Below are 27,828 nucleotides of genomic sequence, written 5' to 3'. Positions count from 1 at the left end.
CCAAACCGTTTCCAGTTTAATAATATCCTTCCTATAACAGGGTGACCAGAACTGCACACAGTACGTCAGAAGAGGCCTCAGCAACATCCTGTATAACCTCAACATGATGACCCGACTCCTACATTCAAAGGTGTTATGAAGTTGGGGAGAATATTCATGAATTGGAAGCAGAAAGTTAGAATTTGTTGGTAAAAGTGATTGTGGGGTGAGAAAGTGCCATGGTCTCTTCTGAAAGCTTGTGGTTTGTCTGGGTTTGCAAGTTGATAAATGCAGGTGCATGGAGAGTGCCCAAATGTAAACATTTTGTCAAGAGCAGCCAAGCAACATTCTTTCCAAGACAATGAATTTGAATTTGGCCAACAATTTAAACCAAGCACCTAGATACAGAAAGCCAATTGAATTTAAATCTGATAGTGTTGACAAACTGAAACGAATCATAAGAATTTGATGATGTCATCACGGGTATATAAGATGAGGGCATTTGGAAAACCGGGGAGAGCCGTCCGCCAGCTGCTAGAGTTAGCACCATTCAGCTCTCGGAGAAAGCCCATTTAATTAATTAAAGGTACCACGGTATTTTAGCTCAGATTCCTTATTGAAGAATTTACAAGAGATAAAACATCCCTGACAGCAGAATTAGCGGAATAAAGGCATTTGTGAAGAGACCGGAGATGACAGAATATTCCAGCAGACAGTCGGTGCAAACTTTGAGAGATCAAGTTATAATTTATTATTCTCTTATTAATTGGGTTTATTAAGTGGAACTTGTGTTTATTTGAACAGTATTCCGTTACAATTTAAACCAGTTAGGAAGTAGTTAGTAGTATAAGGGGGAATTGTCGGTTGATTAGCGGAAGCATTGGAAAAGGTGCAGAGGAGATTTACCAAGATGTTGCCTTGAATGGAGGGAAGGTCTTACAAGGAAAGGTTGAGAGAGCTAGGGCTTTTCTCTTTAGAACGATGAAGGATGAGAGGTGACTTGATAGAGGAGTACAGAATTATCAGAGGTATAGATAGAGTGGACAGCCAGAGATTTTTCCTAGGGTGGAGATAGCTATTACGAGGGGGCATAATTTTAAAGTGAGTGGAAGTAGATATAGGGGAGACATCAGAGGTAGGTTCTTTACTCGGAGAGTGGTAGGGGCGTGGAATGCATTGCTGGAGAGGGTAGTGGAGTCGGCCTCATTAGGGACATTTAAGCGGCTATTAGATAGGCATATGGATGATAGTATAACGTAGGAGTGGAGGTTAGATAGACCTTAGGTTTAGGGTAAAAGTTCAGCACAACATCGTGGGCCGACAGGCCTGTACTGTGCTGTACTGTTCTATGTTCTATTAGTAATTCTATTAATTTGTTCATTGTTGGGTTAAAGAAACAAATTGTTTCTTGTTACTTGTAATGTGGCGATCAGGGATTTTCTTTCTTTTAACCATTCTTTTAATAGATTACGAGGGGAAAAGCGAGCTTCTCTGGGTATTTTGGGGGTAATTATTAGAGGAGAACCCATACTCCTGTCATAAAAGATTGAGGCTTGTGTTTTGGTTTAATTATCAGAGGGGTTCAGCTATTTCCCCTACATAACAAAGGTCTGAGTAATGAAGGCAAGCGTGCTAAATGTCTTAACCACCCTGTCTACCTGTGACGCAAATTTGAAAGAATTATTTACCTGACCCCCTAGATCTCTCTTTTCTACAACATTACCCATGGCCCTACCATTAATTGTAATAATAGATCAGTTAACCACAAAATGAATCAATTTTGCACTGTTAGGGAGATTGTGATCAAATCAAATTGTTGATCTCAGTTCTCCATACAAAACGGCCAAAACCAGATTTCTAGCATTAAAAAACAATCACGATGTTAATGATGACCTTCCCATGGCAACACTGACTACAACCAGTTGCCATAGTACAGTGGGTTTCTGGATGACGCATTCTGCAAAACTGTGAATGCAAGTACTTTTGTTCAACATGCAATTTGTTCTCAACAGAGGATTTTTAAAAAATGGTTGAACCAGATTTAGTAATTAGGAGCAAACAAATGGTATGTGCTTTTCATTATACATGTATTCACCCACAGACTTTCTGTAGACTTCTTTAAAAGCCATTTAAAAGATTTAAAAACCATTTCAGTGCAGCATCATGAGGCCTGGGGCTTCCATGAGTGGAGAAACACAACAGTGTTTCTCTTTAGCAGTTAAAAATAGCAGGAACAACCTCGTGGCCTGATTGTCATTTTCACTCCTTATCATCATGGTTTGACTTGCAGTTCCCTCTGCTTTCCAACTCTCATTGTCTTCTTCCCATTATATAATTCTCATCTCCTCTCCCTCTTTCCTGAACCAAAATCTTTCTAAAATCTCTCAATCCCAACCTCACTGACACAGTTCCAAGTCTTTGCTGCTCACTGCTCCCATGTTTGTAGCTGTTGGGCTCACCAATAAGTTTGCAAAAGCTCAAACAGGGAAGAAAAGGCCCCTGAGTGGAGAAGCAGCTCCTTGCAAAATCTTCCACCTATACTTACCTGTATTTATACCTACAGCATCAAATAAAGTATAAATAAAACAAGAAAAACCCTGCAAAACCAATAATCTTTCACTTCACATCATTTTCTTCCTGGTCTCATGTAAGGATCTGTGACCATTAATTATGGAAACCCTATGAATGAGCTTTAAAAAAACAATACGTAGCCTGCAATTGTAGATATCTTCTAATCAACCTGTTTAGAGATGTTATTACATGCCTCCTGGGCAAGTGCGAATTGAGCCCATGTCTCCTGGCTGACAGGGAAGGTTGTTTGAATGTTTTAATTCTTTGAAATCTCCCAATAATATTTAAATTCCATAGGAATGAGACTCCATACTTATTAATGTTAAATTTCAAGTGCCATTGAGAGTGTTAATTAGTGTTTAAAAATTATAATACTGTTTTAAAAAATACTTGCATAGGAATTGATAATCCGTAACTTTTCCTGTCAGGTTTAGTGGTTATCACATGGATACTGCAATTTTTTGCGTTTTCATGTATTTCAGTGCAGAATACTCTTGCTTTTACAGCATTGCCTTTGGAGGAATTGCAAAACTCAACAGCAACTTCCTAATTTCTGTGCTTAACTGCAGTCTGCTGACGCTGCAACTGAAATTGCACTTTAATAGCAGTAAATGTAAGAAGTTGGCAAACCTGGGCCTATATTTTGAATTAGAAATCATTTTTGAGAAGTGAAAAACAGAGCTGACGGGTCCTCAGTAACATACTGGTAGACATTGAAAAAGCAATTGCTTTTAGGAACATGAATTGTGAAGAAGGAATCGTCTACCAAATTCCTACCATTTAATGATATTGCTGATCTTTTGTACTTTCATTTATGTATGAACATGTGTGAGGTATGCAGGGATGAAAAGCTAATTTTGAATGTACTGGCTTGAAAACTTCATTAAAATGCAGTTTGCATGTTTTAACTATTAATTTTTTTTCACAACTGACAGAAGTCAGCTTTTTCTGATGGTTGATCGTATGAAGCTGTGGATATTGGAAAGTCTCATTTTGGATGCCCTGGCCTCTGCTGAGTTAACTTATTTCTCCCAAAATAGCAGTTCCAGTGCTAGAATCGCCTTTCATGATCCTGGGCTAGGAAGAAGACAAGTACCCAGGGCTCCTGCTTTGTAGTTACCATGGAATACTCCCCACCAAAATGTTTTTGTATTTATAAGTGACGTGAAAACACAGTCAAGCTTGGCTGTGACATAAGAACATAAGAACTAGGAGCAGGAGTAGGCCGTCTGGCCCTTCGAGCCTGCTCCGCCATTCAGTAAGATCATGGCTGATCTTTTCGTGGACTCAGATCCACTTACCCGCGTTCTCACTGTATCCCTTAATTCCTTTATTGTTCAAAAAAAAGTACCTTTTTTAAAAAACGTTCACTGAAGTAGCATCAACTACTTCATTGGGCAAGGAATTCCGTAGATTAACAACCCTCTGGGTGAAGAAATTCCTTCTCAATTCAGTCCTAAATCTGCTCCCTCTAATCTTGAGGCTATGCCCTCTTGTCCTAGCTTCACCTGCCAGTGGAAACATCCTCTCTACTTCTATCTTATCTATTCCCTTCATAATTTTATATGTTTCTATAAGATTCCCCCCTCAATCTTCTGAATTCCAATGAATATAATCCCAATCTACTCAGTCTCTCCTCATAAGCCAACCCCCTCAACTCCGGAATCATACCGAGTGAACCTCCTTTGCACCCCGTCCAGTGCCAATACATCCTTTCTCAAGTAAGGAGACCAAAACTGCACACAGTACTCCAGGTGTGGCCTCACCAGCACCTTGTACAGCTGCAACATAACCTCTCTGCTTTTAATTTCAATCCCTTTAGCAATGAAGGACAAAATTCCATTTGCCTTCCTAATTACTTATTGTACCTGCAGACCTACCTTCTGTGATTCATGCACAAGGACACCCAGGTCCCTCTGCATAGCAGCATGCTGCAACTTTTTACCATTCAAGTAATAATCCTTTTTACTATTACTCCTACCAAAATGTATGACTTCACATTTATTTACATTGTATTCCATCTGCCAGACCTTTGCCCACTCACTCAATGTATCTATGTTCCTCTGCAAAGTTTCACAGTCCTCTGCACACTTTGCTTTGCCATTCATCTTAGTGTCATCTGCAAACTTTGACACCCTACACGTGGTCCCCAACTCCAAAGCATCTATACAAATTGTAAATAATTGCGGTCCCAACACCGATCCCTGAGGCACACCACTAGTCACTGACTGCCAGCTAGAATTGCACTCATTTATCCCCACTCTTTGCTTCCTGTTAGTCAACCAATCCTCTATCCATGCTAGTACTTTACCCTTAACGTCGTGCATCCTTATCTTACGCAGTAGCCTCTTGTGCGGCACCTTGTCGAAGGCCTTTTGGAAATCTAGGTACACCACATCCACTGGGTCCCCATTGTCCACCTCGCACGTAATGTCTTCATAGAATTCCAAAAGATTTGTCAAACATGACCTGCCCTTCATGAACCCATGCTGCGTCTGCCCGACGGGACAATTTCTATCAAGATGCCTTGCTATTTCTTCCTTAATAATAGACTCAAGCATCTTCCCCACTACAGAGGTTAAGCTAACCGGTCTATAATTCCCCATCTTTTGTCTAATTCCCTTTTTAAACAGTGGCGTCACATTTGCTGTTTTCCAATCTGCTGGGACTGCCCCAGAGTTCAGTGAATTTTGGAAAATTACCACTAGTGCACCTGCAATTTCTCCCGCCATCTCTTTTAGTACCCTGGGATGCATTCCATCAGGGCCAGGAGACTTATCAATCCTTAGCTCCATTAGGTTGCCCAACACTACCTCTTCCGTAATTATGATTGTTTCCAGGTCCTCACCTACCTTTGTCTCTTTGTCTATTACTGGCATGTTATTAGTGTCCTCCACTGTGAAGACCGATACAAAATACCTGTTCAATGCCTCAGCCATTTCATCATATCCCATAACTAAATTCCCCTTCTCATGCTCTAAAGGGCCAATGTTTACTTTAGCCACTCTTTTTCGTTTTATATATTTATAGAAACTTTTGCTATCTGTCTTTATATTCTGTGCTAGTTTTTTCTCATGTTCTATCTTACTTTTCTTTGTAGCTCTTTTTGTGGCTTTCTGTTGACCTTTAAAGTTTTCCCAATCTTCTAGTTTCATGCTGTTTTTGGCCACTTTGTATGCCTTCTCTTTCAATTTGATAGCCTCCCTTATTTCTTTAGACCCCCATGGCAGATTACCCCTTTTCTTACAGTCCTTCCTTTTCATTGGAATATACTTTTGCTGAGCACTTTGAAAGATTGCTTTGAAAGTCCTCCACTGCTTGTCAACTGTCCCACCATAAAATCTTTGTTTCCAGTTTACTTTAGCCAAGTCCTCCCTCATTCTATTGTAGTTCCCCTTGCTCAAGCACCGGACCCTGGTATTGGATTTTATCTTCACACTCTCCATCTGTATTCTAAATTCAACCACACTGTGATCACTCCTTCCAAGAGGATCCCTAACTATGAGGTCATTAATTATTCCTGTCTCATTACACAGGACCAGATCTAGGATAGCTTGCTCCCATGTTGGTTCCATTACATACTGTTCAAGAAAACTATCACGGATACACTGAACGAACTCCTCCTCAAGGCTACCCTGACCGAGCTGGTTCAACCAATCTACATGTAGGTTAAAATCCCCCATGATAATTGCCGTACCATTTTTACAGGCATTAGTTATTTCTTTGTTTATTGCCCGCCCCAATGTGATGTTATTATTTGGTGGCCTGTTGACTACGCCTATCAGTGACTTTTTCCTCTTAGAATTTCTAATTTCCACCCAAATGGATTCAACCTCATTCTCCATAGAACCTATATCATCTCTCAGCACTGCCCTGATGGCGTCCTTGAATATCAGAGCTACACCACTTCCCTTACCTTCCTGTCTGTCCTTCCGAATAGTCTAGTACCCTTGGATATTTAACTCCCAGTCGTGACCATCCTGTAACCATGTCTCCGTAATGGCTACCAAATCATATTCATTCGCGATGATTTGTGCCGTTAACTCATCAACCTTGTTACGAATGCTACGAGCATTCAGGTGAAGTGCCTTTACGCTAGCTTTCTTACCCTCATGATTTCCAACATCTCTAATAATATCTCCTGAGTTATCCTTCCTTTTTGCTTCTTTCATAGTCTGCCTTGAACTTAAACCCTCTTGCACACATGCTAACCTGCTGCTTATCTTTTTATTTACCATCATAATCCCTGTCATTTTCCCTTTCCCTTCCCCCCAACTCACTAGTTTAAAGTCCTAGTGACCACCCTATTTATCCTTTTCGCAAGAACACTGGTTCCAGATCGGTTCAGGTGGAGACCGTCCCATCGGTACAGATCCCTCCGGTTCCAAAACTGATGCCAATGCCCCATGAAATGGAACCCCTCTTTCCCACACCACTCCCTTAGCCACGTGTTTACTTCCCTAATTTTCTTATCCCTCGGCCAATTTGCACGTGGCTTGGGCAGTAATCTGGAGATTATGACCCTCGAGGACCTGTTCCTTAATTTTGTTCCTAGTGCTTGATAATCCCCAAACAGGTCCTCCATCCTAGCCTTGCCTATGTTGTTCGTGCCAACGTGGATCACAACAACTGGATCCTCCCCCTCCCGCTCCAATATCCTTTCAAGCCGCTCAGAGATGTCCTGCACCCTGGCACCGGGCAGGCAACACATGATGCGGGACTCCCGATCCGGCTTGCAAAAGGATACTATCTATCCCCCTAACTATAGAATCCCCTATAACTACCACTTGTCTTTTTGCTCCCCCCACTTGAATGGCCTTCTGCACCATGGTGCCGCGGTGAGCTGGCTCATCCTCCCCACAGCCCTTTTCCTCATCCACACAGGGAGCAAGTATCTCGTACCTGTTGGATAAGGTCAGAAGCTGAGGCTCCTCCACTCCTGAACTCAGGATCGCCCTACCTGCCTCACTTGCAGTCACACCCTGTTGTCCCTGATCACTAACTGAATTTGAATTACTTAATCTACCAGGTGTGACTGCCTCCTGAAACAAAGCGTCCAGGTAACTGTCCCCCTCCCAGATGTGCCGCAGTGTTTGAAGCTCAGATTCCAGATCTTCAACTCTGAGCCGGAGTTCTTCTAGCAACCAACACTTGCTGCAGATGTGGTCACTGCTGTTCACAATGGGATCAGCCAGCTCCCACATCATACAGCTACAGCACATCACCTGCCCAGCCATCTCTACTTAATTACTTTATCTCAATTTATGACTTGAATACTTTCTAATACTTCTCTGCTATGGTTCTTTTAAATAACCAATTAATAGATAAATAAAAAAAGAAAGTAACTTTTTAACTAATTACACAATACAGAAGAAATAGAAAAAGTATAAAAACCTTACCTTGCCAACACACCACAGAGTCCTTTTTTTGGTTAGAGGAGGAGGGCGAGTGGGAGACACTACACGTTTATTGTCTCGGGTTCAGCCGCTGCCCAAATGACACATGCAGTTAAACAGCCTCTTGACCCTTGCTATCTAACTCTCTATAAGAATGGTTTATGGGTCAAAAGGCACTGTTTGTGACTACAGTTCGGAGGCTACACTTTCAGGAAAGGGAGAATTGCTCAGATGGGGGGAAATGAGCAGAATAAAACATTTTGATAAAGTTCAGTTTACCGTTACTTCTGTTGGGTGCATTTTAAAAAAATATAAGCTTTGTGACTTCACTGCATCTTCAAATATTGCATGACATTGACGGTCAGCAATGTAAATTCGTGGAAAATATTGCTATGTGGATTGGATCTAAGTCTACCAAGTTATTCACTGCTATTTAATTTTTCTGTGTCATTACTGTCTGGGAAATAAATTGTTTCTGCCAGTTATCAACATTCATTCAAAGATTTTTAAAATAAATCTTTAGAAGTACTTTGTTTAGCTATGATTGGAGCTTACAGTTGGTCCCTGTTGGTAATGTTATAGGAAAGCCAAGTATAAACTGATAATAAAAGGATGATTAAGAATGCAAATATAGATCAAATACACCTAATAAAATAGTATTCAGTGTTATGCGCCCTTGAGTGTTTTATGTTTTGGCTGTAAAGAGTTTTTCTTAAACATTTTACAGATTTGGAGATAATTTTATGTAGTTTGGAATTACATTCCATAATTGAAAAGCAGTAAAAATGCTGCAAGATTCGCCAAAGTTGCTTTTAACAGCAGGATGTCTGCAATTTGCATTAGTGAATGATCTTATATTATAATGCAATGCTAATGCTGTTGAAGATAATCTAGTGGATGGGTAAGAAAAAGCAGCATTATTAAAACATACAGTACTACCACACTGAATAAGCCACTTACTGTAAATTGAAGAAATTTGAATTTAACTTGTCCATATCCTGAAAATAATTATTCCTGTCCAGGCAACTTACTCTGTTTCTACATATTATGAGGTTGATTTTAATGGAGTTTGACCTGGAACCATAGTTTGTTAGAACAAGAAGTTTGAATCTAATCAGATTGGTGTGTTGCCTCTCAGACCCAAAATGAAATTCAACCGGGACTGAATCACTAAACGTTACTACTGTACTTACTGGAAGCTTTGAGTAGGAAGGATGAATACTCTTGATTGTTTGAGTACATGTACAACCAGTGTGGCAAATTAAACATTTACCCTGTAATATATAGTGTACATTTGGGTTTAAATGTTATCAACACGGAAGGGTTTGTGCTGTGCCTTACCTGTACAATATGTGGCATTAAAAGTACTTAAGTGCTGCACCCTGTGTCACTCTTGCAGTTTTCCATTTCATCACCAATCACATTTGTCATTCTGCATGGAAATACCTTCTTGTATATTCACTCTTAAGTGAAATGCTAGGTTTAAGACTTGAGATTTTCCCTATGAAGTCACCTGTATAAATTGGACTCGATTCTTTCTGAGCTACAGTTAATTTAAATTGTCAACAGATAGAATCATAGAATACTAAAATGTGGAAATTTTCACTAACACAGAGGAAGACAAAAAGAATATCCAGGAGTTGAAATCAGTCTCAAAACAACATGTCACTTTGTTAAATCTCCTTAAGTGAGCATTTGGAGCAAGCAATTTTTCATGAGAGAGTGGTATGCCCTACTTTTTTTTTTATTCATTCATGGGCTGAGGACGTCACTGGCTAGGTAGCATTTATTATCCATCCCTAATTGTCCAGAGGTCAGCTAAGAGTCAACCACATTGCTGTGGGTCTGGAGTTACATGTAGGCCAGACGAGGTAAGGGTGGCAGTTTCCTCCCTAAAGGACATTAGTGAACCAGATGGGTTTTTCCGACAATTGACAATAGATTCATGGTCATCATTAGATTCTTAATTCCAGATATTTATTAAATTCAAATTCCACCATCTGCTGTGGCGGGATTCGAACCTGGGTCCCCAGAACATTATCTGGGTCTCTGAATTAACAATCCAACAATAATACCACTAGACCATCGCCTCCCTCTGCCATGGCTATGGCTATTTAGAATATCAAAGTTGCAAGCATGTTTTAAGATGCCTGTAAAAGTCCTATGCATTAGGCCTTGTATTTGGGGTGATGTCCACTGTTAAATGTTCTGTGCGTCTCAGATACAAAAGTCTTGGTTTACATATATATGTTTGAAGCTCGTTAGATCAACAGTTTCTGCTATTTAAACTATAAAGTTTCTCCATTGCACGTTAGTGTGATCTTTAGGCTGTGGCAGTTGGCTACTTGATTAGCTCCACTTGGATAATAGGGACTGTATATTTAATTTTGGGCAACCTCCACATGATAGATGGATAGGTAGTAGTTTCACTTTGTTCTCTTTATCTCATTCCTAGCATCATTGAGACCAAATTTAATACTTCATTTACTATCCTTAGTGTTGATCAATTAGCAATGCAACTGGAAATCAAACTTCTATCCCTTTGCATGAATGACTCAACTCAATGCATAAGGATATAAGAAATAGGAACGTGAATAGACTGTTTGGCCCCTTGAGTTTGCTTCGCAATTCAGTAGGATCATGTCTGATCTGACATTCCCCACGTCTACTTTCTTGCCCTTTTCATTAACCTTTGATTCCCCTGCTGATCAAGAATCTATCTATCTCAGCCTTAAATATACACAAAGGCTGTGCCCCAATAAAGTCCAATATACCAAATAAGGAAGCACCATCATTTTTATCACTGACTTTGAAACATTGTTTGTGTCATAACTGTGGTAAAATGACCATATGTCCTTCACTAAAAATACAGACAAGATAACCAGTGCCAGTTGAGTGGCTTAGAGAGTTAAATGTTGCCCCTCCTGTTTAGTGATGTGCATAAATGGTGTTAAGCAAATAGAGGTAGGCAACATTCCTGTAAATCTTGTGATTTTTGACAGCTACTGATTGGAAAGTTGCATGCAACTAGAATAGCTGCCTTAGGCAGACTGTACAAGCTGTGGATCAATAACTGGCAAATTTCCTATTTAAAAATACATGAACAGAGCTCAAAATAGCCAGTGGCATCATATTTTCTGTGAAAATTACTATGTTTGGAAATGTCATTGTATTTCAGCGAGACTTTATTTTGAACTGTTTTTCGAAACTACTTGTTAACATTTATTACCGCTCTAAAAGGTCGATCTATAAAACTGTTACCAATAAAACCTACTTGTCTTGACCATTTGAGAAACCGACAGCATCAATTATTTTTTTGCAAGGGTAATAAATGCTTTTGAAAATAAGTTTTCCTCAGTGCATTGTGTTGAAGTTGTTTTTTATTCCCAAGTTGTTGGCATGAAAAATAACTCCCAACTCTTTAAGGTTTTCAGCTTTGTTTGCAACTGAAGGCAGCTGCTAAATAAGCTGCAAATCAGAAAGAAATCAAGCAAGATAAATATTTAATTATTAGAATCTATTCAACATTCCATGTTCTGAATATCTCATGATTTCAGTTTATATGATATTATGGTGAGATTCTTTCAAGTGTTGTGATTAACTACCATAGCTTTGAAGAACACTATCTTGTAATATAACAGCAACTAAACTTCAAAACTGCTAAATTGACTGTAAAGTTCTTTGGAACTTCCATTGTTGTGCAAAGTGGTATGAGTTTATCTTTATCATCTATAGTCTTTTAACCATTGTGAAATCAGATTAACCAGCTCCTGCTTGTAACTTTTTCTATCCCAGGACCTTGCAAAGGGGGAATTACTTGCTGTTCCTTTCAAGTCCTCGGGATTTTAAAATTCATGCTCAGTGACTTCATATCTTGATTTCTGTCGACTTCTCTCCTCCTGTTTCTACGTTTTGGTGGAGTGTGACATTTTGAAGTTTCTGCCTTAAACTCTGTTCAAAAAGCTCTATCAGTAAAAGTGATCATGGGATTGTTAGATTATCTAAAAAACCTAAATGCTTCATTACTGTACTTTCAAGAGAAAAACTTACTGTTCCTATGCAGTCAGTCTTATATATGACTCTAGTCCCAGACCAATATGATTAACTCACGTTGGCCCTTTGAAGAGGGAAATGAGCCACTCAACTATCAGGGCAACAAATGCCACCAATTGGGCAATTACCAACAATGACCACATCTGAAAATTGTCTTTCTGCTGCTGACAGTGTGTTTGTGCAGCACAATGAATCACTAACACAGTGTTGAGTGACATTTTTATTTGTGCCTACGGAGTTCTAAGTTTTTTTTAGAGGAAGTTTGATCCTTCCCAACAGCAGGGATTATGGGAGATTATGGCTTTTCATGTGCCATTCTTGTGCATCACTGGCACCCTACTGAATTTAGTGTCAGCAGAACAAGTCAGCCCAAAATTCACTATGGCCCTGGAGAACTTACACTACAAAATGCAAAGAAAATTTTGTGCAGTCAGTGCTGCTAATTCTTATTTACAAATCTGAAATAAGTTTATCTTTGGTCCCTGCTGCTTGCATTTAAGGACAGAACTCTAATGGCAATAATTAATGAGGATGCATCAGTTTTCTCAGTGATATATTGTGGCATGAGATGAAACAATTATCACGTTTGTCCATAATTTTGGTAAATATATAGTGTTGCCTAATGAGGGTCCAATTCACGTTTGTGAAATAAATTGTTATTTTAATGTGCCTTTCCTGTTACATTTTGGATTTGTATTATGACAATTGCCATGGAATCTGTCTGTTGTCAGAAGTGCTTTTATCTGGTTCTATCCAAACAAAATCTTAAAAATAATTATTATGATTTGAATCATAGCACCTATTGCTCTCTGTACAGAGAGTCATTCAGAAATGTTTAATTTTATATTTGTAAGTAAGCAGATATCAGTGAGTGCTGCAATTGTTTTTACATAATTGTCACTAGAAGTCTAGTCATGTCTAATAGTGGGCGTGAAAACATTTTGCATTGCCCATTTCAGCTGAGAAGAAATGGCTAGTAATACCACTAAGTTGTAGGTTACCCTTCCAAAATGTCTGGAGAGGCTACTTTGAACCAGCATGAATTAGCAGTAGTCATAACCTTGTCAGTGATGTTGGTTGTGATCAGATCAATGTGGGATTGTGAGTCAAGGACACCACCCAAAAATTGTACTGTTCAATTAAAGCATATTTGCTTTATGTTCTTTTTCCATTTGGTGTTTTCGTACTAATGTACTAATTTTGTCTAAGGACAGCAGTGGGACATTCCAAATTAGTTTGCTATTTGTGGCCATGGTAGCTATAGAAACTATTATTGTGTAATTATTGCTACAATAGGATTTATGATAAAAGTCATGAAAATTGTATTGTATATTTTAGAAGTTAAGTAAAAGTGGATTGAGCTCAAAAGTGGTGCCCCTACAGTCAAAATAGCTTGTCAACATTGACCACCTAGGATTAGTCATGAAGTGTAGTCACTTTTGGAAGACCTCTAAAGGTCAACTTCTGCCTCTGGAAATTTAACACAATGCGGTACTGTCAGAGTTAGAAAAGCAAGTCCCTTTAAGGCTCAAACAGTATAGATCCAAGTGTTGCTTGAGAGCAGTTGATGCTCATTGGACTTTGTATCACTTGCACCAGAAATATGCAAGAACTTAAACTGAAAGGTTGGTTAGGAAATGTCTGCTCTTTAGGTGAACGGGGTTCTTGTGGTGCAGTGGTAATGTTCTTGGCTCTGAGCCAGGAGACCTGGGCTTAAGAAAGCTGCTCCAGACGTATGCGATAACATCCCTGAACAGGTTAATTAGAAAATATCTGCTCCAGAGGTGTACACAACTTAGCATGTTGTTTTTTAAAAAAAAATAGCTACAGCAAAGAAACTGATCATTTGGTATAATTGCACTATGCTGGCATTTTAGGGATCTCTTGTGGTACAGTGCTATTGCACTTACTTCTCAGCCAGCAAACCACGGTTTGAGTCCTACCTGCTTCAGTGGTCCAAACAGGTTGATTAAAAAGATCTCTCAAGGGATCCCTAAAATGCCAGCATAGTGCAATTATACCAAATGATCAGTTTCTTTGCTGTAGCTATTTTTTTTAAAGCAATACTGGGGTTTGGACTTGTCTTCGGGCACAGAACTCTAAGAAGAAATCGTCTGTACTCCTTCAAAAAGATTGATGTGTAATTATTGTTATGCATCTTTAATAGCTCATTTCACGGTGATTTTTGGGTCAAAATCTTGGAATTCCCTCCCTAATGGCATTGTGGATCAACCCACAGCAGGTGAACTGCAGCTGTTCAAGAAGGCAGCTCACCATCACCACCACCTCAAGGGCAACTAGGGATGGGCAGTAAATGCTGTCTAGCCAGTGATGCCCACATCCCACAAATGAATAAAAAAAACTTGGATAAACTTTGATAAGGTCAATGCTTTCCCCCCTACCCCATCAAATTTTCTCTTTGTTCCCTCTAAATGTTTTGTCCTTCCTCTCCTAAAATCAGTGACTCAGGCAGGAGTGTGTTTCAGAGTTCTGGCACTTTGACCGAGTGGGTGTAGACTTAGATTAGGAGTATTGACTGTTTAACTGTTACTTTGGGGATGAATAAGAATCCTACGGCACAGAAGGAGGTTATTCATACAATTACGTCTGTGTGGTGGCTCTTTGAAGAGTTGTAAATTTTGGGCCTATCCCTCTTCTTCCACTTTCTGCCGGAGTTGCTGGATGTTAATCAGGAGTTGGATCTCTCAATATTTCATGCTTCCCTGTTCCTAATTGTGACACCTCAAACAAATTTTGTTAATCACATTTCAAATTATATATGAATTGTGAGTGTTAGCTTTACAATTCGTGTATGCGTTATTATAATTTATGTCAAACAGGCAAATAAATTGAATTTTGTTTTTATAATAATTAGTACTATCATTGTCATAATTGATTCAGTTTTAATTTGGAAGAAAGCAGTATTTTAAATCTCAACATCTAAATTTTGAGAGTTTGGTAATCCAAGTGACTCCACAAATCAAAGGATGTTGATCTCTACGTATTACCAATTTTCTTATTTTGCAAATGTGAATTGCAGCATTAAGAACATTAGAATTAGGAGCAGGAAGAGACGATTCAACCCTCGGGTCTGCTCCATCGTTCCATGTGATCACGGCTGATCTTGTCTCAGACTCAACTCCACTTTATTGCAGCTCCCTATAACCCTCCAATCCATTACTATTTAAAAGTCTGTCTAGCTCCTCCTTAAATTTATTGAGTGCCCTGGCACCCACTGCTCTCTGTGGAAGTGAATTCCACAAACTCCCAATGCAACTACATCCCTCCTCAAGTAAGAGAAGTAAATCCATACACAATATCCAGGGGTGGTATCGCTAATGCTTTTAACAGTTGCATCAATATTTTCCAACTTTTGTAGTCTATTCTTGTAGCAATAAATGTCAAAATTCCATTTGCCTTTCTTACTACCTGCTGTACCTGCATACTAAACATTTGCAAAATAAGAAAATTGGTAATACGTAGAGATCAACATCCTTTGATTTGTGGAGTCACTTGGATTACCAAACTCTCAAAATTTAGATGTTGAGATTTAAAATACTGCTTTCTTCCAAATTAAAATTGAATCAATTATGACAATGATAGTACTAATTATTATAAAAACAAAATTCAATTTATTTGCCTGTTTGACATAAATTACAATAACAGTTTTCTGGGATTCATGCACTAGGACACCGACGTACCTCTGCACCAAAGCACTCTGAGTCTTCTCTACATTTAGATAATTTTGCCTTTCTATATTAATATTGCTTTTTAATTAGTGTATAAAATGGCCAAAGAAACAAACTGGTTCAACAATAGTTATTTTTAATTTGTACAATTGATGTTCTCAAAAATGAAACCGCAGAATCCTAAAAACCTGAAAATATTAGAATTGTACCATAGAGAAAAAGCATTAATATTTTTGATAAATATCCTTCATCAGATGATCTTCTTTCTATCACTATCATTATCCTACTTCAAAACATCTATCCATAATCCACATATCTGTTCTCTTCAGTTGCCATCCATCTCTAATCTCCATTTTCTTTGTATAGTGTTCAACTATACCATGCTATTGACAAAAAATAATTATGACTTTAAATAGTAATTTAAATCCCTCAAGTTACGTTCAAGTTTGCCTGCTCAGTGTTTGCATTGCCCTACCTAACTGTATAATGGTTTTCTCTGTGACTGCTACTTTGTGCATTATCCCTTATCATCCATTTTGTAATGTTTGATATGGCTAACATATTGCTGGACAAAATAGGATAGACAATCATATGGTCAAACTCCTACAGGTCAAAACAGTGTCACCATATCTGCAGCAATGGCATCTCTTCAAATTGCTACACTATCCCCCCCACCCCAGAGTCTCCAAGAATCAGTCTAGGCCATGTCCTGTTTTTCATTTATACACTGCGTCTTGTTAACATTACCAGCAGGTGGTAGATCAACTTCCATGTGTATGTATATAATACATACCCTGCTCTTCAGCACATCTCATGACCTAAGAATTATTCTGTTGTTAGACTACCTCTTTGATATCAAAGTTTCCAGTCGAATACTGAAAAGGTCCCGGTGTCACTGGATTACAGTTCTCTCTGCAGCTACTCATTTAGACCAGAGCGTAGAAAACCATAGCAAATTTTTTTCACTTGCAGGTAAGCTGAAAATGTCATGTCCAATCTACTATCAAGATTTTATAGTCCCATTTCTGCAAGAATGCTATTTTCCCTCATAATTCCCAATAAACCCTTACCAATTCTTTTCTTGCCCTGACTTGAAATTTCTTCACTAGCCCCCTTGTTGGCTTCCTAACCTCCAACTTTCACCTTAATAAACTCATAATTTATCTAAAACTCAATTGTTCATATCGTCTCTGGTATTGCAACTAATTAATTACCCTGGGCATGTCTATTTATGTTGGTTCCATAGATCCCAACAGGTTGAATTTGAACTTTGTCTTGTTATCCTCAAATTGTCCTTTGGCCTCAGTCCATCCAATCTCTGCAATTCCTTTCAGCATTGTATCCCCTGCTGCATCCTTAATCCTGTGACCCTGTCTTTTTGATTATCTGGACTAACTGTACACCAATGGAGTTTTTAGTCACTTTTTTCTCCAGCTACCTGGAACTCACTTCCCCACTCCTCTCATTCAATGTCAAAAAATGTTAGCATTCATTATCATGATCAAGTATTCCGCTGTCTTGGCCAAGTCTGCTACCATGTCCATGTTTCTGTACTATTTTCAGCATCATTAAAGGTGTAGCATGACTAGAGATCGTAGAAGGTACCTGAAAATGTTAAGCTGTCTATTCAGTTTACCTCTTTGTAAGTTTGAAAGACTCAATAATTACATTTTATTTAAACTTGGATGAATATATTTGTCTTTATGTTTGCTTTTTCAGTATTATACCACTGTAACAGAGCAGCAAGTCAATGGAGAAATGATTGAACCACTACAGATATATCCACGAGGTAAGAAGACTGACTTTACATTTACACACCTAAAGTAAAAGAAGATGCCTAAAAGTCTGCATCTGTGTTTATCTTGTTCTTTCTTAAAACATCTTTAATAGTTAAGCCAAATTATTACCTTTGATGCTCATGCATGGATACAATATTGTAAGCAGATACGATGTGACCACACTTGTATGTTTTATCCTTGATGCCAGCCATGCCAATTTCTAGCAAATAAAGGAATGTAATGAAGAATAAAACAACAAATGCCCCAGTTTTTTTGTGTAATGAATGTATAGGAAGGATTTAAAGGCTAGAATATTTTTCTTGCTAACTGTTCTAATTGCTCATTTAGCTTTCAGGTCGTCTGGACACCTTGATGAGTTAGCTGCTATTCACATTATTTTCCTTTAATTGTGTGAAATGCTCAGTTGGCTTATTTTTAAGATACTGTCACAAAGGCCAGATGGTTTAAAAAATGAAACTAAATCAGCACTGTTAGTTGTTCAAGCAGCAGAATTTCTAAGTTGCATTTTGCTGTTACACAGTATGGATGGAATTGGATTAAAGCCCATTTTTGTATTTATTACATATCCAGATGAAAATGAATACAGCACTCTAATCTTGGAATCCAGGTGTCTTAAAACATTTTCAACAGTGTTGAAATGTTCAGCTTTATCTAAATGCCTTGTTTGTGAATTTCTTCTTTGATGCTGTCAAATATTCTTTTATACTCAATGTAATTAATTGGATTATTCTGCTATTTGACATTTGGGTTATAATGGTCATTGTTTGAAATAATGGTTAAATGACTCCGTAACTAAAATTTAAGTAGCCACTGGGCTAAATGTATCTTTTCGGCTGAGCAATTTTGTTGACAAAGCACTGAAAATATATTGATTGATATACTTGATGAACAGTACTAAATATTGGCCTATATTTTGATGAAAATCAAATATTGAAGTGCGTATGCCATTCAGCCCCTCCAGTCTCCTCCACTATTTAATTAGATCAAAACTGATCTGCACTTCAACACCATTCACCACTGTTTCTCCATATGCCCTTAGCTCTCAAAAAATGCATCTATCTCAATTTAGAATATTTCAATTGTTCTATTTCTGTCTACCCTTTTGGAAGGAGTTTTTCAGCTGTCAGCACTCATTTTTGTGATAACATGCTACTTGTTTAGACTCTTGAATGATCTAGCTTCCCTTGTGCTGGATTAGGGGAAGCAATGGCATTTAAAGATTAGTTTTATATTTCTAAACCATCATTAGAACTGATTGTTCATGTGTGATCCTCTCCCAACATTAAGAAATCTATTTGCATACAGTATGCCTTCTTGGTGTCCAGATCAAGAAATGATAAAATCCATTTTGGAGTTAAGAGCGTAAGGTAGAGGGTTCCACTTTCCGTACAGCTTTAAAAGCGAAATTAGATTACCAGTAAGGTTTTAAAATGATTTGCTTCTCAGTTCAGTAATTGATTATTTTATATTTAAATAACTAAACCTAAATTTAGAAAATTTTACTATGCTTTCAACTCCCACTGCTCCAAATTAGAGTCTTAAACTGAACAGTGTATGTTCACTGCTAATAACAGTTGAGACACTAAGTCATAAATACCCTCTCAGAAAGATTCCTGAAATTCCTTTTTGGCAATTGTGTTATGAAATCACCACCTATTACAAATCTTCTCCTTTGCTGTTCCTTTCTCTTCCTCCCTTCAACTGGCTTAAAAACTTTTAAATCTCTTTCTCTTCAGTGTTGATGAAAGAACATTGACTTGAAATGTTAATGCTATTTCTATCCACAGATTCTAACTGACTGCCTGAATTTTTTGCCCTTTTTGTTCGTATTTCAGATTTCCAGCATGTGCAGTAGTTTGCTTTATTATTAATGCACTATATACATTTTTCAATATCTCTGCTAGTTGTTTTTCACACAAAACGGGTGGTGGTACCTTGCCCAACTGGTTAGTAGTCTTGTGATCAGTTTCATCAGTGAGCCAAATGCTGGTGTTAACTTGCTGGCCACATGTGTATTATCAATAACAGTGACTGGATGGTGACCAGGTACATAAATTATGGCAAATTTTGAACGACTAACCATGGGCACTGAACCTAGTTGTGTTGTTATGACCACAGAACTGGTTCAGATGAGCTAATGGAACAGGCCAAGAACTGAATACAAGGTTATCTCTATAAACAAATTCAAAACTTAGTGAGCTAGAAATATAAAATTAAAATTAAACTTTGCTGCACTTTGATTTGGCTATTTTACTTTGTTTGCTTCAATCTCATGGCATACCATCATCTTGGAGAAGGTGCAGAAAATATAATTTGCTTTGGTGAGACAATAATCAAGTTTGCAAATTTTTCCAGTTAAATAAACTTTAATTTGACTATTCTTAAAAGGACTGTTGCTTAGTATTCTGTCTACCAAGAATCATAGTTAACTTTTAGTAGTATTTTATTTGATTCTTTTCCCTTAAATTAGATTGTTTAAACAATGAGTAATGACGTCATTGGTGAAATTGTTTCAGAAAGGTCGCTGCATCTTGCGGGTTAGTTGAATTCAACATGTAACAGTTGAAATTACAACCTTGTTGAAATGCTATGATTTAGTGGGTCCATCTTCATTTGGACTTCAGTTATTCAAATGAGTCCCACCTTTCTCCACCCCCGCCCCCGCAAAATATGAGGCCATTAGACTCAATTTAAAACAGCTTTTAACGAAAGCACTGAAATAGATCACAATTCTTGACAACATTTTATTGACTCTTTTGATGCCTGTGAAATGTAACTGACAAACTGCTCCATTCATCTGCTTAAGCAAAACAAACTTTTTTAAAAAAGCATTTTAAATATTAACCTTGATTATAATTTATCAACCTTGACAATGAATTCTGTAGTTAAGTATGTTATTTGCCCACATATTAGCTTAATCTGGTTTCTAAATGGTAGAAATGAGGATTTAAATTCTCTTTATATTTATAATCTGTTAATCTTTATTTGCCTTTTATACTTTATATCTTTTTCATATATTGTCTTGTTTTTTTCAGTGTTCAGTTTTGCAAGATGGGATCAATTTTTAAAAATTCCCTGTATAGGCTTTTGAGCCCCTTTTCCATCATTTTCAGCTGCTAATTTTGGTGTCAGTCTCATTTCTTTCAAATGATTCATTTTTAACAAATTTGTAAATGGCCCTGATGTGTTCTGCAATTTAGTCAATTACTGTTTCAGCCTGCAAGCCACCTGGGAAACGGAACATACATGGCCTGAAGGTAATAATTTCAATAATTGTTTCAGTAAAGTTGGGAATGGATTTGTAATGCTGTGTTCCAGTTATTGAAATGTCATCTGAAAACCTTGGCTCTTCAAACTCTGACAAGCAGGGGGTCTCTTGTTATACAAAGTAGGGAATATTTCCCATGATTTAATCACACAGCTGTGAATTCTTGTCTTATTTCCATTGAAGCAATTAGAGTTACAAAATAGGTTATCGTTTTTAATTTTTTATATTAAAAGGTGGTTAAATTTTTGTGATGTATATTTTAATGAGGGAGAGAAAGTGATATGATTAAAAAATTATAGTCATTATATGAACTTTCATAGCTCCAAAAGAAATAAAATTGTTTTTTCAGCTTTCAGGCAAAGTGTTCCAGAGTCAGTCGTTAGTAGCTGTTGTGCATATGACCTATGAAAAATGTTAGGATATGTAGAAAACAAGAAGGAAGAAAATGGGTACAAATCCACTTTTATTTTTTCAAGGCATGTATGGAAAAGTGTTGAAAATAGGACAAAACCAAAGTTAGTGTGAAATAAAATGTACATTTTTTATTCCTAGTTTATCCAAAACATTGTTTTTGAGTGCATAAATTGGACTCAGTGCCCTTGTACTGCAAACAGAAAACAAATGTGTCAGGTTTCTGGCTCTTGATCACTGTTTATCCTTGCTTTTAGAAATTGTGTGGGGCTGCCTGGTGAAAATAGACACAGTTCTAATGCCATCTGCAGTAAAGAACCTCCTAACACTCTTGGCTGAGGCACCCTGTGTCTGTTTGGTTAAAAACAGGAGTGCCTTTTTGTTGAGAGAATTGGGAGTGACTGAAGCCATATCTAAGCAAGGTTGGTGGTTGCTTAGGAGGGAAAACATGGACAAATATTTTATTTTCTTGCTCTGCTGTTCAGTTCCTGCATGTAACATCACCAGATGACTAGCTAGCCCTGTTCTCTTTGCTGTGTGACTCATGAACAATGTATAAGTGATTTAGATTGAGTGCACCCTTTTTTTTGTGTTTCTACCCCCATCCGCTTCAACCCAAGCATTTTGGGAAAACATATATCCCTGTGTTCAGAACGATATAACTTTCATATACTGCTTACTCTGTTTTAAAAAGAGCTCAAATTCATTCCATAACAATATATTGTATTTGAAGAAAGGTGTCAAATCATGAAGAATGACAATAGGAGGGGTAACTGAAGATTAGTTGACAAGAAGAGCTCTGAGAACATTTTAAAAGTCAGAGACAAAGGTATAAAAGTATAAAGGTTTTGAAAGTGTATGAGAACCATTGGTGGTTTGAAGGAAAAAGAGAGATTTAAAGAAGACTTTAGGTGGAGGCACATAGAGCTAGTTAAGACTGACTGGGTGAGGTGTCCATGAAGGTATTTTTAGATGAATTATTAAATGAACTGTATGATGGAGAGCTAGTATAGGTCAGTCAGAATAGAATTTTGAATATGGAAGTGTTAGGATGGAAATGTTGGATATGTAATGTTCTCATCAAATATGGTCTGAAGGATTGCCAGAGACCTAATGGTATGAAGGAACAGATAATACATATATATTAAGTGAAAGTTAATCGGGTTTCAATTGGTTGTATAAATATGGGGAGCTAGTAATTGGGAAGGTGAGTGTTTCGTAGAGTGTGACCAACTTAAGTAAAGCTCTTACGGAAAGGTGTGGACTTGAACTCTTTGAACACAGATATCTTTTGGAGCATGACATTGTTGCAGAGGATGGTTGATTCAAAATGTAAAGTTAAGGAGGTATGATTACTGATCCTTGATTTCTGAAAATAAACCTTGTGACCAGTAGAATAATAAAGTTACTGCGTGGATCTTGGGTTACTTCCTTGCCAAAGAGGAAGAAATACGTGGCCGTAGCACTTTCATTACCACTTAGGAACAAGATAAACAATGAGTTGAAGTCTAATCATTTGAGTATGAATGAGAGTCAGACAGATTGTTAACTATTGTGGTTAAAATTAATCAAATAGATACTGGCTGTTGAGATGTGATTTTAAAACATTTAGAAAGACTGAGTTTAGTACTACAGAAGAATGCAAAATGGAATTTAGTAGGTTTTATGCACCACTACTTAAATATCGTTCGGAAATTCCACAATCTGTGCTGGCATTTAAACGAATGGAGTTAATGGACCAATACCAAAGTATCAAGAATGGACAGACTTCTAGTTTTGATGGGAGTTACGTTTTCAGATAAACATACACTACCTACACTAGAAAAAAATGTCAGAAGCATTGAAAACATTCCCAGGAAAGCATTCTTTCTCAGCAGCAGCGATAGCACAAAGGGGCAGTTGGCAATATACTGAGAAAATGAAGGATACAATGTTAACAAATTGGTGAGACTGACTAAATATAGGTCACAGGCAACAGTACAAAAGGAGAACTACAACTGATAGAAATGAGGATAAAAATGCCGTTGATGATTTTGAGAAGCAAAGAGAATTTGAAATTTTCAGTAAGTGCTAGAAGTGCTTAGGGTGTAATTATTTGATGTTAGTGTGACTCAAAGTACCACTATGCTATGAACCGTACTAAATGTGATAAAGTATTTAAAACCAAACGTGAAATGGAGGATTCAGGGAAAGATGGCGTTACAGACAAAGAGAGGGCATTTTATTGGTCACAAGAAATTTCTGTCAAGTGAGGAATATATTGGTGTCTTTCAATTGTGCAGTGTTGGACAGTGGATGCACTTTCACTGTGTGTAGAACAGATTGACTAAAATGCTACCAAGACACTGAGTAAAAAAGGTCGGTCGTGAGCATACTAGAAAACAAGCTACTAAAAGATGCCAAGTAACGCAAACTACAAAGCTGGAGAGAAATTGAGGCATACATAGAAACACCAGATAGCAGACAACCAGTCCTTATCACAGGTGGATGTACACCGAAAAGGATGATCCTTAAGGCTAAAGCAAGGTTAGTGACACAAGAGTTTGAAGAAAAAATTGTGCAACAAGCTGTAAGGAAATAATTGCTGAGGAAAAGCAATTTTGAATTGTTTTTGTCTTGGTTAGTAACAAATGCTTGGGAGTGTAGATCAATTGATAATAAAGTGAGTCTGTCGGCAGTTGGCAGAGCATTTGAGCTCTAGATCTGAAGGTTCAGGGTTCAAGTCACTTTTCAGGTGTTTCTCTAAAAATGGTAGTTTGACCTATTGAAAATTAATAGCAGCTGACGTTGAGGTTGAAGTCACATGCCATCTCCAGGAAAATCTTTGGGCGGCACAGTGGCTCAGTGGTTAGCACTGCTGCCTCACAGCGCCAGGGACCCGGGTTCAGTTCCAGCCTCGGGTGACTGACTGTGTGGAGTTTGCACATTCTCCCCATGTCTGCTTGGGTTTTCTCCAGGTGCTCTGGTTTCCTCCCACAGTCTGAAGATGTGCAGGCTAGGTGGATTGGCCATGCTAAATTGTCCATAGTGCCCAGGGCTGTTTACGTTAGATGGGTTAGACATGAGAAATCCAGAGGTAGGGGAATGGGTCTATGTGGGATGCTTTTCGGAGGGGTGGTGTGGACTTATTGGGCCGAATAGCCTGTTTCCACACTGTAGGGATTCTGTGATCTATGATCTATGATCTAAAGTTGCATCTCTGCAGAGAGATCAGCTTAAGGGGGAATGTTCCTTCATCCTCTAAAAGAGACACCAGAAGCACCTGGAAGATTTTTGTTTCTTCTATATCTGAACAAAAATCATCTGTGGTATTTTTCATCAGTTAACTCACCACGAGTAAATCACCGCTGTTTCCAATTGTTCAATTTACATGCAGAGCCCATTAAGGGCAATACAATACCTCAGAAAGTTAAATAAATATGCATATGGCCTAAGTGATGGCTTTTGGGGCTTTTAAGTATATTGAATTAGAAATCAAGGGGAATGGATCAATGATCACTTTGCGTCAGCAAACATATTTGGAAAATGTTATCCCTATTGCTGCTAGACAAAGCAGAACTTCACAAAAAGATGCGACTGTTTCCAATACTGAAATGGAGGAACTGCGAAGTCTAATTGGACTGTTGAATTGACTGGGCACCCAAACAAAACCAGATGCCAGTTTTGAAGTATGAGAGTTGAGTATAGGATAAAAAAAATCCCGAAGTGGAAGATATTATTCAGGCCAACAAAGCATTGAAAAAAATTAAAAATTGATCATTATAATTTGAAATTTTCATCATTGGGAGATGCAAGGAACGTGAAACATATTTCTACTGATGCTTCTTGTGCAACCCTCTGTAATGGGTTCTCAGGTACATGAGGGTTTATATCTTCTCATGGGAAAGGGAAGTAAACATTGCCCTTTAGTTTGGGAAGCTAAAAATATCAGAAAAGTTTTAAAAAGTTTCTTAGTGGCAGAGATTTTCAATCTTGGTGAGGCAGTAGATATGGCATTTACTGAGCAAATTCTGAAATGAAATTTCAGCAGCAATGCCCATAGGGTGCTACGTTGATGATAAGTCACAATGGGATAACATACACTGTACAGAATGTGTGAATGAGAAAAGACATAAAATCAATAATACAGTTTTAAAACAAATGGTGCAGAATGGAGATACCTCTAAATCAAAATGGGTGGATAGCAGCAGTTGGCTATCTGATCGTTTCATAATGCAGAAGCAAGTTCCAAGGAACTGTTGGACATCCTGGAAGAAGGACGCTTGGAACTTTAATGTGCAAAGGGAAAGACGAGAATATAATCTGTTGTCATTTGTATATTTTGTTAATTTTTAGAATTATTTTCATTTGATTTATCTAAAAAGAAAAAAATCTGTTCTCTTCTAATATTGTCTAAAGGGATACCTGAGACCTAATGGAATGAGTGAACAGTGATGGATAAATTAATTAAGAGTTAATTGGGTTTGAATTGGTTGCATAAATATGGGGAGCTAATAATCAGTGGGTGTGTTTTATGGAGTGTGGCTAACTGAAATAAAGCTTTCACATAAAAGTGTGGACTTGAATTCTGCTTAAATACAGTTATCTTTTGGAGTATAACACTTAATAGGGCTTTAAAGTTTTTGGAAGGCAGACAATGGAAAGAGGGCAAAGTAAGCGCTGAAATAATCAAAGCTGGAGATAACGAAGGTGGTTACAAAGGCTTTAGAGGTATTGTAGTTGGTTGGCTCTCCGAGCTGGTTTGTTGTTCCGCAGACGTTTCATTACCCTGCTGGGTAACATCATCAGTACAGCCTCGATGAAACGCTATTGTGTTTTCCCGCCTGGTATTTAAACTGTGGTGTCTGTTGAGCTGGATTACCTCACTTCTGGTTTTCCTTTGCAGTGGAGTATATATAGGATCTAGCTGTATGTGTTTGTTGATGGCCTTCTTAGTGCCTCAGGATGCCTCAGGAAACAGCGAGCCAACCACCCACAACATCCACAACCCAAGCTACAAACGTACTCAAAAACCTTAAAGCTTTAGAGGTATAATGATAATGTCGTTGGAGTAGTTATCCAGAGATCCAGCTAATTTTCTGGGAACTTGGGTTCAAACTCAACATAGCGAATGGTGGAGTTTAAATTTAGTTAATAAACCTAGAATTTTAAGGAAAGTTAGTCCAATAGGAACCATGAAACTATTGTCAGTTGTTGCAAAGACCAATCTACTTCATTAAATATCCTTCAGGGAAGGAAATTTGTTATCCTTATCTGGTGTAGCCTATATGTGATTCCAGACTACCAGCAATATGGTTGATTCTTAAATACCCTCTGAAATGGCCTAAAAAGACAATCCATTGTGTCAAACCACTGGATGAGAGAAAGTGGAATGAAACCTGATAAACCACCAGACAATGACCTCGGAACTGGAAACAACAATGAGAAACCCAGCCCTCATTATCCTGCAGAATATTCCTTACTAACATTCAGGGTCTTGTGCCAAAACTGGGACAGTTGATCCATAGACTCCTCAACATTGTCTGTATGATAGTCATACTTTCAGAATTCAGATGCCACTATCTCTTGGTATATCCTGTCCTACTGGCGGAACCGACCCATTCATGGGTGGCTGCACAGAGGTATACAGTCAGGAACGAGTTGCCCTGTGAATCTTCAACATTGACTTTGTACCATATGAAGTCTCATAGCATCAGGTCAGAAATGGGCAAAGGCCCCTCCTGCTAATTACCACCTACCAGCCTCCTCAGCTGATGGATTAGTACTCCTCCATGTTGAATATCAATTGAAAGAAACACTGTCGGTAGCAAGGACAAGAATGTGCTGTATTGAAGGATTACAGTATCCATCATCAAGTGTGGCTTAGTGACACCATGGCTGGCCAAGTCGAAAAGGATATAGCTCTAGACTGGGTTTGCAGCAGTTGGTGAGGGAACCAAAAAGTGAGAAAAACACACATGACCTCATCCTCACCAATTTACCTGTCACAGATACATTTGTCCATGACAGTATTCATAGGAATGATTGCCACTCAGTGCTTTAGGAGGCAAAAGCCCATCTTCACATTGAGGCTACCCTCCATCGTGTTGTGAGGTATACCAACACGTTAAATAAGAATAGATTTTGTATAGAGGTAGCACTTCAGAACTCGGTAACCATGGACCATTGGCAGTAGAATTGTATTCAGTCATGATCTGTAACCTTATGTTCCAGCATGTAGTTCTGTCTACCATTGCTATCAGGCACTGGTTCAATGAAGTGTGCAGGAGGGCATGCCAGGAGAAGCACCAGGTATTTTTAAAAATGAGAAGCACAATCTTCCTAGCTCCTGAGCGATGTGGGCCATGGCAAGGAAGTTGGGAAAATCGGGTAAGATATCTAGTGAAGAGCTTCTCAACATCAAGAACAAGAAGTCACATTTACCACCAATGTATTGAACAACCAGACAAGGTGCCCACTAGCAAGTGGCAAGAAGCCTAGTTGCATTAACCTTTCATTGTTACTTAATACAACCTCATTAACATGCAGTTTCCCATTCCCTCACCCACTGGAGACAAATTAAGTGCCAAGAATTCCTGATATGAAAGACAGACCTGGCAACTCATCACTTACTCCTCCAGACCTCCATCTTGGACACCTGACACCAGCCTTTCAGGGCACAC

The 27,828-nt window shown here is 38.2% G+C and overlaps 1 protein-coding gene across 7 annotated transcripts in view; it reads left to right on the top strand.

Moving 5' to 3' along the window:
• Positions 1–27,828, top strand: part of map2k5 (mitogen-activated protein kinase kinase 5) — a 351,751-nt gene that overhangs the window by 53,648 nt on the left and 270,275 nt on the right. For all 7 annotated transcript variants that reach the window (XM_048615802.1, XM_048615808.1, XM_048615804.1 and 4 more), the window contains exons 4-5: positions 17,408–17,477; positions 20,704–20,744. In XM_048615802.1, the coding sequence (XP_048471759.1) occupies positions 17,408–17,477; positions 20,704–20,744 (111 nt within the window). The remainder of the gene's footprint in view (positions 1–17,407; positions 17,478–20,703; positions 20,745–27,828) is intronic.

Source organism: Rhincodon typus, chromosome 33 (genome assembly GCF_021869965.1).
Source record: "Rhincodon typus isolate 14 chromosome 33, sRhiTyp1.1, whole genome shotgun sequence".
NCBI classification, from domain to species: Eukaryota; Metazoa; Chordata; class Chondrichthyes; order Orectolobiformes; family Rhincodontidae; genus Rhincodon; species Rhincodon typus.
The sequence above is the reverse complement of the archived record's forward strand: the minus strand, read 5'-3'. Positions and strand labels throughout refer to the sequence as shown.